The 16,422-nt window shown below is 36.8% G+C and overlaps 1 protein-coding gene across 1 annotated transcript in view; it reads right to left on the bottom strand.

Moving 5' to 3' along the window:
- Positions 1-2,302: 2,302 nt before the first annotated feature.
- Positions 2,303-16,422, bottom strand: part of LOC101862641 (melanotransferrin) — a 24,685-nt gene continuing 10,565 nt past the window's right edge. Inside the window, exons 5-14 of the mRNA XM_005096490.2 lie at positions 15,864-16,022; positions 14,878-15,065; positions 13,758-14,079; positions 13,065-13,311; positions 12,475-12,590; positions 10,350-10,466; positions 9,930-10,103; positions 8,897-9,091; positions 6,716-6,791; positions 2,303-6,248 (exon numbers count right to left, since the gene is read on the bottom strand). Coding sequence (XP_005096547.1) covers positions 5,993-6,248; positions 6,716-6,791; positions 8,897-9,091; positions 9,930-10,103; positions 10,350-10,466; positions 12,475-12,590; positions 13,065-13,311; positions 13,758-14,079; positions 14,878-15,065; positions 15,864-16,022 — 1,850 coding nt within the window. The 3' untranslated portion in view covers positions 2,303-5,992. The remainder of the gene's footprint in view (positions 6,249-6,715; positions 6,792-8,896; positions 9,092-9,929; positions 10,104-10,349; positions 10,467-12,474; positions 12,591-13,064; positions 13,312-13,757; positions 14,080-14,877; positions 15,066-15,863; positions 16,023-16,422) is intronic.

The following is a 16,422-nucleotide window of genomic DNA, read 5'->3' as shown; positions in this document are numbered from 1 at the left end:
ATAGCCGTTCAATTGCGTCAGTTTGCCATAGTGAAATATCCTATTTGTAGTGCAGATACGTCTTTCTGCCTTTGACTGTGACACAAGATGCAGAATGAATGAGTGTAGGCGTCCATTTAAACGAAGATGCAAAAATTAATAATATTTGCAGATACGTCGGTCTGCCTTGGCACGGTAGTGTTGAATTATGTAGTGATTGTGAAGTCAGGACATGGACTCTTCTCAATCAACTTAATGTTGGCAAGACAATTTTTTTCCTGATGGGCACAGAGAGAATAAAATCTGTTTCCCCATCTGATGATATCTTTAGACAAAAATAATACAGTCGAACCTGCCCTGACGGACACCTCTATAAGAAGGCCACCTGTACAAACAGTCACTTTCCATTTCCCCCCTTGCGTTTTTTTCTATATATATATTATTATATAATTTAACTGTGTAAAACGGGCACCTGTCCGCTGCGGTCACCATATTTTAACACACAACCCCTATCACACCAAGTACAGTGGAACTCGGATTCAACGAGATGAGAAAGATTCCCCGTTTTTTTCCTTTAAAATCTATTAAAATAACCGGGATTCAACGAGCACTTAAATCAGCGAACTCGGATTCAAATAGGAACAGCTCCCGCAGACGTGGCTTCCCTCATTTTTCTCCCAGAACGAACTTTATCTATTCCCGGAAGCCGTCCATAAGACCTGCATCGTGAACCATTATTCACTTAGCCCATCGCATGCGACCCATCAGTGGCCTTTTTTCATACCAACACATGCGTTATTGGCACGCACAAGTGTGTGTTGGGGATGGGCGGCCTGCACGCTGTGTGTGCGTGACGAGGAAAGGGGGGAGGGCACTAGCGGTCCAGGCGTTGAACGTCGCAGATACAAACGTGTCAGTCTTTTTTCCCCTCAGCAATTGATCATTATTACAACAATGAAAAGCTAGTCTTGACGTAGACCTACATAATGAATTGTAAACAATCGAGATGACACAGGCATGTGCATTTGAACGAATCTGTCTTTTTTTACACAGCTCATAATGTGCAGGCGTTTCAGGCACTACTTATGACTTCTCTTTATACATTACTTGCTCAGTGCCTGTAATTATCTGCACAAAACCTCGTGATTGCTATAACGAACACTCGGATTCAACGAGATTTTAGGTCAGGCCCGACGACCTCGTTGAATCCCAGTTCCTCTGTAATAACACCTGTCTTAGACGGCCACCTTAGTGACTCCTTTACATTTTGTCATTAATTGTGCACTGGCCCCTGGCGTTGTGGGCGAGCCATCATAATCCAATCTCCTGTTTGTTGTTAGGTAGTCCCTCCTACCGATCATGTTGCATAGGCCCCTCCCACTGTTGACCAATAGGTAACACATTTTCAGCTGCTGGTGATGTAAGCGTGTGATCCCTCATAACCCATAAGCCCCGCCCAGAACTCATACACAAATCAGGTGAAGAGAGGTCACTGTTTACCCTGTCTGTAACAAAGTAACACTAACAATGGGCGTCAACATGAACTTGCTCGTTCTCCGAGTGGTGGCGACCCATGAGTTTGTTTTACCGTAACACTCGGTCCTCCTTGTCTCGCACATTTTGTTTTATTGTCACCCTTGCACAAAAACAGCAACAAAAGAAAAAAAAAATCAGCGAAAACAACAACAATAACAATGCGGCTACCTTCAGTTGGGACCTCAGAAGAAAGGAATGGTTTGTTTTCTTCATCTTGATCAGTCCTGCCTAAGACGGCCACCCGTCTTATACGGCCACTTTTCTCCTTGAAAATGGGTGGCCGTCTTACACTTGCACAGGTTCGGCTGTATGTAATAATAATTATTATTGTCAGGGACCAGTGTTCTTTGGTCCACTTGGCTGTTTCATGCTGAATGGGTATTGAGCACTTCATGTACTTTCTTTTCTAAATCAAAACATGTCCCAGTGAACACAACTTTTGAACCTTTAGGTTAGGGTATAGTTTTTGTCTGGAGTTGTGCACCTTTGTACTTTAAAGGGTGCGATTGATTGATCCTGTGGCAACAGGCTGAGGCCAACCACAGCAAGGTTGAAAGAAGTTTGACCAAATAATAGACATGCCCACTCCAGAACGGAGGATCAACTGAGTTGTAATTTATTATTCATCCACACTCTGATGGCCACCATTTGCCTAAAGCAAAGTGGGATAAGATGAGAGTAAAACAGAAAAAGTAAAAGCAGACCTATATACTGTCATGTCCCAAGAACTTGGTTGCATGCTATCTTTGTGTACATCTTTCAGGCAACATTCAATGAAACAAAAGAAAATTTTACAAAAGGTTTTATTATGACAAAGTTCTTTATGGAATGTACAAAATGGAATGGGCTTGTGGAATAACATTGCATGTATTACACAGTTCAAGAGCCAGATCTGGCACTTGAAAAAGAATCTTTACAGTTCATTAATGAGCTGCCTCAACTGTGGAGCCATAAAAATAAGTCTTCAGGGAAAATTTTGTGAAATGCCAGCACGTTCAGGTTAGTAGACAAAACACATATTCTGAAATAAATAGAGGAATGATGGAAAGTCTTTACAGACAGGAATTTTCTATTTTTCTTCCTTACTGCACCAATGTAAATAAGTAATAAGAGTCAAACCAAAGTGGAAATAAGTGCTTACAAGTCTTTGACTTTAAACTTATTTAGGCCCAAATCAAACTAACAAACCAAAGTATGTCTTATAATATGGCCTACTAGGTTATGAAATATGAGGCATTGTGGTGAAATCAGGCACCTGTCAAAATAATGAATTTGAAGAAACTGGTGTTTTTCTACTGGTTTGGCAATCTCAATACCGTTTATGTTCATTAAATTAAAAGCACTTTTCTGGATCGATTTTTTGGAAAAACATTGATTAAAGGAACCAGATTGTAAATTTGTAGTTTTCAAAGGAAGCCACCAAACTTTGGCAACCCTTTTCTCCCAAATGTTAACTCTGACACCAGACAACCCACACCTTTTTCAATCGCAAATATCTTGACTTCTTCTTAAGAGAGATGGGTATTTTTTCATCGAAAGCAAGAAAAATGAACCAGCCTTAATACAATAATAATAACTTTATATGCCCCAAAAAATGATGAGCACCTGATTCCACCAAGTCATGATCCAAATGAATGTGCCACAAACTTTCAAACTATAAAAAAAAAAAAATTCCTTGTGCAAGGAGAAGACATAAACCAGGAAGTGTTTTTACGATTTACTCAAACTGATTAAAAAATTACTTGGGTCATTATCTTAGCACTTAAACAAGGTCCAAAACAGAATCTTTAAAGACAGATTCAGATGTTTATCAATCATGTTTTGCAAAAGTTTATTGTAACTGACTGTAGCTAAAGGAAATTTTTTTTTTTTATTTCAAAGTGTGATTACATGTATTTAGGTACTTTCTCCTTAGATAAAGAGAAAAGCCTTCACTTTCTTCATCAAACACTTTCATTTTTTCGTCAGCAACCAGAAACTACACAGAAAGGCACTTACACATAAGAAATGAATAAAACAAAAAATGTCCAAAGTATACAGTGGTCCTTAAGAATATGATCCACACAGTAAAATTGATATTTACAACTCATCTAAAAATGTATCTAATATGATACTCGAGAAGAAATTACCTGGACTTTCATTAAAAACAAATGACAAAATTTCTGAGATCCTTTTTCTTTCACAACAAAGTGAGGGAGTGCCTTTTTTTTTATGTTCGTTCTGGGATTTTTTAAAGCACAAAACAATAGGGAATTGCATCCTCTTTCTTAACAATTTAGTTAACTGTATGCCAAAGCTCAGCGTAGTAGAATACATGAGTTCAGAAAATCAATATTCCGACTCAAATTTCTCTTTAACTTACAGAATTAGAACACATGACCTTCACATCATTAAAAGGATGTTAGTGCATCCTGAACTCTCAAACACTGCCTTTATACATTGCCTCTTACAGATATTTTATCGGCTTTAACCAATCAAGTTGATACATTCATCATGTGAATCATTCATATATATGCAAAGAATTAAAAGCTTTTAAAATCTGCCATTCAATTTGCAGCTGACATAATTCACTTTTCATTTTCATTTTATACCACCTTTGCTCTCATTCATTTCAAGCAACAACAATCAAGTTTTAATTACTCTGGAAACATAAGGTACATATTTTCAAGACAGTGTATAAGCTTAATTTTTTTAATCTTGTTAATGATAAGCTATTTACAATAATGGCTCTAAAATTCAACAAATTTTATATACTTCACAAAAACAAAAGTACTGAAATTCAACTTTACATAGCAATGATTAACACTTTGCCTCCTCAGGACACCAACAGGCGACGGTAAGGTGCCGCCCCTTCCCCCCCACGGGATGCCAATTGTGTAATATAGTAACAACAAAAATTGTAGAAATGATCTCCTGTAAGACATGTGCACTTGTTTAAGTTATAATTTTCTTTCTGAATGGTTCGTGTGACCTTTCTGCACAAAAATTATTTGTTTACAACAATTTGGAGGGTTTTTTTAAACTGCTAGTCGACCAAGCATAAGTGTTGCTTTTCAACGATGTCTTGATGAGGATTCGGGTGATGAATGTGTTAGATCTAATGGTTTTAGATCCAATTCTTATTCCTTTTTCGGTGAACATGCGATCATCACGTTCAATTTTATCAGTCTGCTGACAATTTCCTACTAATTGGGGTATACATGCCTAGATATACAAGTATAGTACTGATGTACCCCATCTGTATCCAAGCTGATGGGGACAAAGGTTATGCACTCTGTGCTAGCTAGGTGGAAAGAGTCAACACACAAATTTTAAGACCTTGTAAAACTATTAAATGTCACAATCTTGAAAATAAATTTGAGAACACCATCAGCGAAAGAGTCAATTGGGAGTGCAAAGAGAGTAATACAGAAAAAACAGCAACATATCCTGCGAACAATTTTCAAGGATGAGGATTTCATGCCATCTTAGTTTCTACGACTTGAGCAACCACACACCATAAAGAAACCAGTAAGGATTTGGCATGAGCTATAAGATGTATCACTAATCACTGTATAGGTTTCAAAAGAACTTGTGTATTATTAGAATTAAAAATATGTTAGTAATTATATAAAGCTTTGAGGGTTATGTACAAAATGGACCTGAAAAAAAAACAATACAACTCTAACCAAGTCGTGATGTCATGCTATACCCACTTGCCAACGCACATCACACCGACAGTCATAAATAATCAACCAAGCTTAAAAATCTGACAAAACAATATGCCACATTGATTCTATGATATCATACCACTACCACACACTCAGACACACACCATTTCCCTTTTTTGCCTCTTTCACCATCTGACCAAAGCTCATTTCATCTACATGTAAGAAAAAGACAAAGCCACTCTCAGACAATAACGAAAGGCATCAATCATATGCTCTCTTGTTAAGTTTTGAATGGTTATCCCCATAGTAGAATCTGTTAAGAACCGCATGGATTTAAAGAGCTTGTTTTCAATTAAACCACAGGTAGTGTGAACAAGAAGATCAGACTCTATAATTCTATTGGACCCAAAGCTCACTCTATGGGTAACATCAACGAATAAAAGGGAAGAAAACCACACTCATAACACATAACAACCATTCAATAGAAACAAGAATATATCTACAATTAAAATGTACAAATTCTATCAGAATAATCATATTCAACCAGTGATTATACAAAAGAACACAAACATATCATTTGAGGCCAAAGATTGTAATAAATTTTCAACATATTCCAGAATTTTGTGTGTTCCTACCATTATAATGCACAAAAAGTAAATTACAACGACCAACAGCACATTTACTTAGCTTGTTTATATAGTACGCGAAAGTACCTAATTAGGTCTTTATCTGTTCCAAAGTACATCTAAATTTTCGGGTATTTCATAAATCTAAAATGTAAAAACTGTTCTCTCTTTTCAAAGACGTATCTGGCATTAACAATCTAACTATAATCTCGTACAAACAGCCGTTAGTACAGCCACAACACTAAGGAGCAGAAAACTTGGGCTCAGAGATATGGCACTGTCAGGATTGACACATGTGTACTTGTGCAGGTTCTCTATCTGTGCCATGAAGGACTGACCCAACCAGTCTTTGTAGTTCTGTTTGTTTTCAGGAATTCTCATCAATCTTACAGCAGCATCGGTGAAAATCAGATCTGTGTACCAGGTACCAGAGTCAAACATGTGGAAATCTCCATCACTGTGGAATAAAACAGACAAACATGGCAATCATGCCTCTGTGGGGTACACTGAAACGGCAAAAATCATTCAAGGCTTAACATTTGCTCAATAAACAGGGTTATTTACACTTCAAAAGACAAAATGTCTCGTTTATAAGCTCCACATCTTAACATCCCAAACAGGTTTTTTAACATCATGACAATCATAAACATCTGTGAGTCAAATTCAGTAAGTACACAACATAAGAGGACGCAAGATGATAATCTGTGCTTACAAAAACACATTTATTTTTTTTTAAGTCTCCGTTAATACACACTGAAACAGACAATCGGGGCAGATTTGAGACTTACAATACTTACAAGAAAAACATCTTTATTTATACCCCCATCCCTTCCCAAAAAATACAAAAACAACTATACTATACATCAGTCAGAATTATTTACTTGTTTGACAAAATTTTGAGAAAAAAAATGAGTAGGAACTCACATGTCAGAAGAAAAAAACTGCTGTCCGTAATTGAGAAGATTCCAGATGATTTCCTTTTGTACAGCTGATTTACCAGCTGCAAAAAGAATTGAAAAATAATGAGTAAGCATACATCTGCAATTGGAATCAACATCATAGACAACAACAATAGACACAATAAGTAACACATTAAAATCACTACTGCAGAGGGCATTCTCTTGACAAATTTTGCATGTGGTGTCTCTATTCCAGGGTAAATACACTCCTGACAATATCTGAGAGAAGATGGGGAACTAATAGATGATTCTATCACTAAATTAATTTCATTTTTTTTGGTCCGCATAACATCTTTTCAAGATAAAAATCCACTGCATGAGGAGAAAATATCGCAACAGACCAAACAAGGTTCTTCTCATTTGTATACTGTACATGGGAACATGAAAATGTAGTGTACATCCCCATTACTCAAATAATACCTCAAATGACAAAACTAATTAGTTCCCTTTTGTTTTTTTACTCCAAACTGCTACAAGTAAGGCATTTTAAACAGAAGATAATAATGAGCATTAATTTTAAAATATTGTCAAATACTATCTCAAATGACAAAACTAGTTAGTTCTATGATGTAAGTTTTAAAAACTCCAAATTGCTACAAGTAAGGCATTTCTTTCAATACAAGAATATCATGAACATAAAATAATAAGTAAGCATACATCTGCAATTGGAATCAACATTATAGACAACAACAATAGACACAATAAGTAGCACATTAAAATCACTACTGCAGAGGGCATTCTCTTGACAAATTTTGCATGTGGTGTCTCTATTCCAGGGTAAATACACTCCTGATAATATCTGAGAGAAGATGGGAAACTAATAGATGATTCTATTATAGGAAAAAAAGACTTGATAGATGCTGCCACTGCACCTTTAATTTATGTTCATGATAATCTAGTATTGAAAGAAATGCCTTACTTGTAGCAATTTGGACTGGGATTCGATCCCGCTCTCATCTCATAAAATAATAATTGTATAACTTCAAATACAGACACACTGTCCATTCGGCCATCAGAACTATATGCAATATTATGTAATAAATGTGTCAATAACAAAGCTCCCTCATATCTTAGTGATCTCATCCAGATTTATGTTCCATCTAGATCACTAAGATCAGGCGATGAGTATCTTTTAAGAGAAAAGGGGGTAAAAAATTAGTTCGCCCACCTTGCTCCATCAGTTTGGAACTCTTTTCCCCAACCCTTGAGACATACAACATCTGAGTCTAAATTTTAAAAATCTTTAAAGTCACATTTAATGACATCCTTTTTATGTTCGGTACAATGTTATGTAAATTACTATGTATCCATTGATATATTTTGTGAATTGCATTGTGTATATTATTTTATGCTCATTTTGTGACGATGTGTAAGCGTGTGCGTGTGATAAGCAAGTAGATGTGTGTGTGTGTGTGTGTGTGTGTGTGTGTGTGTGTGTATGTGTGTGTGTGTGTGTGTGTGTGTTTGGCGTACGTGTGTGCACATGTGTGCGTGTTATGTGTTTGTGAGTGTTTGTGTGTGTATGTGTATATCATATGTGTGTGTTTGTGTGTGTGTGTGTGTGTGTGTTTGTGTGTGTGTGTGTGTATGAGTGTGTGTAATTGTGTGTGTATGTGTCGCATGCGTGAATATTGTTCGTACATGCATTTATGTAAAGCGCCTAGAGCTGTGTTTACACGGGAGTGGGCGCTATAGAAATGATCTTCATTATTATTATTATTATTATTATAACTTCCAACAGTGAAAGGTAGAATAAGTTTGATTTTTACAGCACGGTTTCACGAAAGGCAACGCAACATAGATCTAGATATAGTTGTTTTTTTTACAATGGAGAAAGTGAAAAAGACACTGAGGAGGGGGAAACCATCAATGAGGCGGCGGACATTGGATCGGCAGATGAGGTCTGGAGGAAACTAAAAAAAGGCAGAACTCCCGCCATTTGGTGGAAAACTGGAAGCACAGATTAAAGAGTAATGTTTATCTGAATGTATCCCAAAAATATGGTAATTTTTCAATATTCCCCTCTTCATTTAGTAGCAGAACAGACACTCCCCAATTTCCCAAAAATATAACATGATAGATGTGCAAATATATGAAACCCCAAGAAGGAAATTACTCATAATAAAAAAGATCGAGCTGTGTATACCTGAGGTCACGATAGCATTTGCAGGAACACTTCCCAGATGGCATTCCTGGAAACGATCAATATTAAGGCGTCGGCCATCCTTGCACATGAGTTCATAATCATCTGATCTTCTGTTTCTGGCCCAAATGGCATGGTTTCTGCCATCAGTGTTGTCCCTAACAGTAAGATGTCTTACAAAAGCAACATCTCCTCCCTCTGAAAAAGAAAAACAAATAGTTTTCACTTACAAGTAACTACCACGTAAGAAAAGCCAAATGACAGAATATGTAAAGGTAATCCTCTCCTTTACTTGTGTAACACTCTAATGGGACTCTGAAAAGCAATACCTACTTCAAATTAATTGACATTTTTTATGAGACAGAGCCTGAATAACCTTGTTCTTTTAAGATTCTACTCTCAATCCGTACTAAATGTAGTAACCTGAGTAAGAACAACATAATGGTATCATAAACATGCCAAATTCAGAGTACAGTTGAACCTGCTCACGTGAATAGCTGTCCCAGATAATCACACGTACAAAACAGTAAAATGACTTTAACCAAAACATCCACCTGTCTAAGACAACTGCTTTTCTCCTTCACAACAAGTGGCATCTTGGACCATTTTGACTAATGTATACCCACTACAAAATATCAAACAAAAAACAATTTTAATTATCTTTATTTTCCTTCAAACTAAATAAAAAACTGAGAAAACCATGCCAATAGTTTCAGTAACAAAGTAGACAACATTGGAAAATTTTACTTTACAGTTAACAGAAAGAAACTTGGCCTTTTCTCCTTCATTACTTTTACTTTTCATCAAATATAAAGGTATTTTTCAATCATATTTCTTTAACTTAAGTAAAAATAACATCTGCCCATGACAAAGACAACTGTTTACTGCATTAGACGTCAAGGTAGAAAAATTGTTATAATCTCACCCGCTTTTTCATCTGAGGCTATCAGTTTGATCTCCAAATAAATAATATGCTTTGAAACTAACCATGCTTCACACAGATGAGAGTCAAATTCTAAATATCAATAATACTAACTTTCTACCAGGCACCGGAAAGCCCCACTGGCACCGTAGTACTGTTCTTCACTGTTCCGCTGGCATTTGCGATAGCCCCCAGCTGCACATCCCTCACATAGGTTGATGGGCTGTCCATGAGGATTGTACTCTGTGTCCAGGGCTCCAGGGATGCAGCTCCTGACAAACAACTCCCCTGCAAAACATAGAACAGAACACATTCAGCTTTACATGAAAGGAGCAGATTTTCAGAGAAGTAGCTTTGAATTTCACTATTCCTACTATTGACTTAAATCTCTAAAACTGCACGTGGGGGTATGGAAATATTTCAAGAAAGGCAAACACATTACAAATTTTAACGTTTAGTAACTTGACAAGAAAAGGGAAATTCATAAGAATGTGAAAAAAATTTTTTACAGAAAAGAATCAGTTGAGAACTTACCTATATTTTTGAAAATGGAACAGTCTTCTGGTAAAAACTGCTCTGTCTCGATGTAAATATTAAGCGGAATAATCCAACCATCACCCCGACCAATTCCAGGCTGGCATGATCGTTTTCCTGTTAATAAAAGAGAGCAAGCCAAAGCACACTAAACGATCTTGTTTTACACTTCATGAAATCATTCCAGTACTTACAAAATATAAATGAATACTCAACTACAAAAAAGTTACTAACCTCTGTATCTAAAGACAAAATTCATACCTGCGGACTAAATCTTTCCAAAATCATATTTACATTTACAAATTGTATACAGTGGAAACCATATATAACAGGCCCGGTAATAACAGGGATCCGGTAATAACAGGGATGTTTAAAATCCCCGTTTTTTTCCTACTCTTTGTCTCTATAAAAAGTTATCGGCAATAACAGGGTCTCATCGGAGCCCAACCGGTTATAGCAGGGACAAAGGCTCGTTAACAATGTGTAAAAAAGGTAAGAGAGAGAGAGAGAGGACTGGTGGGCCTAGATCTAAGCCTACTTCTTTCATTATGTCACCAACGATGCCAAGCGCAAGAGAAAATGCCTTTCAATTGAAAAAAATTACGAAATAATCCAGACTGTTGACAAAAAGCAAGCTTAACTGGAAGAGATTTGTCATCAGTTTGACATTCCACAAGGGTTGATTCACACCATTATCAAGGATAGAGAGAAGATAGTGGCAGCATACTCCAATGGAAAGTTTGCTCTGGATAGAAAGAAGATGAGACTACCCGATGCAGAAGCTGTGGACCAAGCTCTTCTGATGTGGTTTAAGGAGGCAAGGAGAAAGTTGGTGCCAAAACCCCTGTTCGTGGGTACTTGTGGCTAGGGAAACTACCCATGAATAAGTACAGCTAGATTAGTCCACAAATGCTCACTTTCCTTGCATTTCTGATTTAACAGGGATCGGATATAACAGGACATTTTCTCTACTCCTACCATCCTTGTTATATCAGGTTTCCACTGTACAATGTTGTAAGACAAATGAACAAAAAAAAAAGAAAAATAACTAATTACACCTGATAAATAAGGTTTTGACACGACGAGAGGGATGTCATTATGACACGACGAGAGGGATGTCATTATGACACGACGAGAGGGATGTCATTAGAAATGCAAAAAGACAAACCCCAACGTCAAAGAAATAAGTACCGACAACCAAAAAAAGCCCTACATTGTTTGCAAAACACAAGCAAAAAACAAATACACTTACAAAAGGCTAAAATAGCGGTAAAGCATAATGGTAGCACCATTTAACTTCCTTTTTAAAATAGCCATTAGAACTAGTTTTTCAAATACATTCCTGTAAGACAAACAATAAACTGAAAAAACAAACAATCTCCTCAGTAGTCAGCCACAACAACACTCTTGACAGAGTTGATTTTTTTTTGTTAATCCGCTGCTTGTACCCTTTTAAGTGTCGCGGGCTTGACAGAGTTGGTACAACAAAACTTAATATCTAAGGTTCTAAAGGACTTCCAATTTATTACAATCCACAGACAACCAGCATTATTAAAAGTCCTACCACAAGAAGTAGGTTTCACCAAAGTAGCATGCAGCCACGCATCATATGCTAATAACAATTGCATTTATATAGCCCATATCCATGCTCTACAGTCTACAGTATGCTCTATGTGCTTTACAACTATTATTATCACAGCAGTTCCAAAGCACACTCGGAAACATTCTCAGATTCCAGAGAAGCACACAGTGCAAGCAGCTGATCAAGCATTCAAACATTAGCAAACTGACAAGATCTTTTGCTGCTTAAAGTCAGGTACCCACTAGTTGAAGTGAGGAAAACTGATATAAAGTGCCTTTCCCAAGGACACAAAGTCAGGTCCCTGACAGGTTCAAACCCATGACCTTTCTGTTACGAGCCCACTAATCTAACTACTAAACCACTGAAATATACTAAAAAGTCATAGAGGATGTATAAATTATTGAAAGTAGGACACGCCCCCCCCCCCCCCCCCCCCCCAAAAAAAAAATTATGTTTTTTAAAAATTAACATTGTTCTTCCCATCCCCTGCCCTTAGATACAAATACATGCAGATAATAAAAGTGTCTCATTACACCTCCATACCTTTCATGTTGAAAAGTGTTGTTGACTTATCAGTTTTTCTAGCAGCTGCAACAACTTTGAACTCCATGGTCATATCACCGTAGTCTTCAGCAATGATTGGTACCAGACCATAGCGCCTGAAAGAGTAAACCGTATACAATATACTTTTAGAATTTGTTTGGCTACATCATGGGTCACCTTCCGACTGAGGACTCAAAAGATTACACTGTACAAATGTTTTCACAGACTTCATATAAAACAAAAATCAATTTGCAACCTGTGAGGACATACAGAAGAGACAATTGAAGTATTGTTCATTAAAGCACGCTGTCTTCAGAGACCAAAAGGAGACACCCCCCACTGCCAATGACTGTGTAAAGTCACTGTGAAAACACACTTACAACTAATCCCTACTGAGCAGAATACTTCTACTGATTTCCTGCATCTTTGATTTCAAAATGAACAATTTCTTCTAGCAGAAGTTATCAAAACTTTTTTTAACAAAAAATTTTTAAAAACATTAACCTATCAAAGGTATATTCGAGGAAACAGAGTGAAGAACCGGCAGAGCTAAGAAGATTTCTTCCTTATTGACCAATCCGAATACATACCTCCCAGCAATGTACACATCACCAGCATCAAGATTAATGATATCTGCATCTCCGCGGTAGATCATTTCCAAGCACATACTAGTATTTCCTCCATACAGGCAATCCATCTCAGGTTGAAGGTTTTTGGCTTTAAAAGCCATAATCATTTCCTCACACTTCAACTTCTCTGCATATGATGTGACACAAAGGCTGATTGCACTTGACGGGCAGCGATTCATTTCAGTTAAGTACGACTGGAACTCTTTACCTAAGGAAAAGAAAGGATGCCAGGACCACAAATAAATTATTTAAAAACAAAACACAAGAGCATGTTGTCAACTATATACGTAATTAATCAGTGTGAAGCAAGGCAAAAAATGCACTAGTGATATAAACCTTTAAAGAAAGAAAAAAGCAATATAAACATATCACATATACATGATACAACAAAAATATTATATCCACAAAATTTTAGATTAAGAGTTGAGGCAACCTGTAGTTTGAAATTAACTTTGCTGACAAATAGGCTCTTTTGTCAGGCATACACACATATATAGACATTTGTCACATCTGCTACAATGGAGCTACTTCAAACATGTTTATTGCAACTCTCTCCTAACAGTATTTTCTGCAGGTGAGACAGCCCTATTTCCCAGAAAAAAAAACTTAAAGAATCAGTTTGTAACAACTATACCATAACTGACAGAGACTTACCAGCCCAAGTAAAGTATGAGTAGTCTCCAATTTCTCTGAAACCCGTTGTCATGTCAGAGAACATTAAATTCTTCCGAAAGAGAGTCTGAGAGAAGATGTCCACATCATAGTGCTCTTCAGATTTGAACAACTTGAATTTTTTGGTACTACTTGGACCAAACAGACTCTCAAGAGTAGTTAAGAAAATCTTGTATTTTTCCACAGTGCTGGGGTCACGGACAGCAGACGTCATGATAATATTGGAAGAAATTTCACCCCAATGGCAGTTCATATAGTCACCCACATTGACAGTACTTCCATCAGGACAGAGAAGTCGAAATGACTGAAAATAAAAACATTGAGTGGGTATCACTGACACGTTAAAGCAAGTGACAAGGCAGGAGAAGAGACATAAATACAATATAACGGAACCCAATCTGAAACAAATAACAGACGCATTATTATCTCAGATAAAGATGATAAGTTACTAAAAGCAACATTGGAGCTTTCACCCTTATTTATATTGTTGTGCTTTGGAAAATTGGGCAAAAGGAGGGTATAAACGTAGAACCATCAGTAGCACACCAGCCTGAACCAGTTGGAAACTTCACAAAAAAGCAACATAAATAATGATTTGTCATTGCAATACTTAATAACAAAGCTTGACAATAGATTGAGGTTTTGGAAGGGGTTTTTTTGCCAGAGAGCAAAAGACCAGTTTAATATTTTTTTAAACAGCTATGAAAATATCTAAAAAATGAAAATCTTGCACTGTTCATATACAGAAACAATACTTAATCCATGCCTCATAGCAGGTAAATGAGTATTATTTTGCGAAGAGAAGATAAAAATTTGTTGGAAAAGGAAATAAAGAAGATAAAATCAATTAGCTTTTTTTAAACCAACAACAAGAAAAAGAACATTTAAAAAACTGATTTGATAATAGGGGGAAATAAGGAGACTCAACAGTATCATTAACCTTGAAAATTAAAATCAACAAATACTGAAAAAAGTAAATTGAGGCTGTAGTATAAACAAAATTCATAAACAAAAAGAAAAGATAAATGTGAAACAAAAATGTTCTTCATTTCTTGTTCATGAAATTGATAAAAGGTCTACATCCTTTACAGCCCACACTCACGTCAGAAGTGGACCCGTTTACACTTCCAGTCATCATAGAAATGGTGTCGTGCCTGAGGAAAGTTAACTGCCCAACTCCCTCCGCAACACAGCGGTAGGCACCATCGTAACCAGCGTAACGGTCACTCGTTGTACAGAACTCATTGTTGTGACCCCGGCACAGCTCACATACGGATGTTGGGTTGTTGCCTTGAGACAAAAAGAAAAAATCAATTATGTTATACACAGTGGTTTTATTTAAATGTAGGATTTTGTATGCCCCCATCGATACAGTTTTGATAATTTAGGAGGAAGGCCTTCAACCCTTCCTGTCCAAGCCAACCCAGGCTGGGAGGGATACATTACAACACAAAGACCAAGGTAATCGATAAAATTTTTCTACCCACTTGAGATTCAAACTCGGGTCTACTGCAAGCAACAGAAAAGCGTCTAACCACCACACCATAAACACCAGTGTAAAAATAACTCATTTGGCCTTTGACAGTATTCAATGTGACTTAGTGAAGTAAAGATGATCGAGGATTAAGACTAATGGCAATCAAGGACAAAAAGAAACGGCATCAACACTGAGGTCAAGAAATTAAAATCAACATCCATGTGTTATGTCATACGCAATTTGTAAACTGAAGATCTTTCTGTGTACAACACAAAACACAATTAACCCTTCCAGCCCCAGCCATTTTTGTGCACTCCCTAACCCGAGTCCCTGCCAATACAGCAGTATTTTAGAAGGAAAAAAAGTATGCATTCTAAAAAGTGATGTCATATCTTTGAAACGAGGTTCAGACAATAACATAAAACAATGCGTAAAGGTAAATAAACAAATATTATGGAAATCAAAGTTTGATTAGGTTTGCTAATTTCGAAAAATGAGCAAATTCATTACCCCTGAAACTGAGAATATACGCTCTTGGGACGGTGGGGGGTACAAGCGCTGCTGAACATTTTTATATATACCAGCATGGGGGGGGAAAAAATGGAACTCACCAAAAGGATTATAAAAAGAATTGACAGCCCCAGGTAAGCACATTGACCTGAAGTGATTCGACACTGCCTTGACAATGGCGTTGCATTTGGTGACACTGATGTAACCATCCTTGAGCAGTCTTCCAATAGGATGCACCCATCCAGCACTCATTCCAATACCTGAAAATATTGGAAGGATTTAAGGAAAGGAACAGTAAAGTTCATGTTATCATGGTTTTATTGCATTCAATTTTCACGACTCAAACATTGAAATCAATAAAACACTCTAAATGGAAAAATGTATAAGTGCCATTAATCAACATGTGGTTATAAAATGTTACAATTTCTAGGTTTACTATTTTAATTGTAACTTTACTTGTGGAAAGCACAATGGAGTCAACAAACTGTTCCTACTGACTTCATTGGTTTTTTAAAAAAAAGTACACTGCAACCAAATCACAGCATATTGTAGAACAGCTTTCTTATTACATAGGATTTTACCTAAGGCTGCTAAAAAATAGTTTAACAGAACCCACTTTCAGTTTCAAAGCTATTTTCGGGGGGGGGGGGGGGGGGGGAA

The sequence above is a fragment of the Aplysia californica genome, unplaced genomic scaffold, assembly GCF_000002075.1.
Source record: "Aplysia californica isolate F4 #8 unplaced genomic scaffold, AplCal3.0 scaffold00130, whole genome shotgun sequence".
Classification (NCBI taxonomy): domain Eukaryota; kingdom Metazoa; phylum Mollusca; class Gastropoda; order Aplysiida; family Aplysiidae; genus Aplysia; species Aplysia californica.
This window is presented reverse-complemented; position numbering and strand designations above follow the sequence as displayed.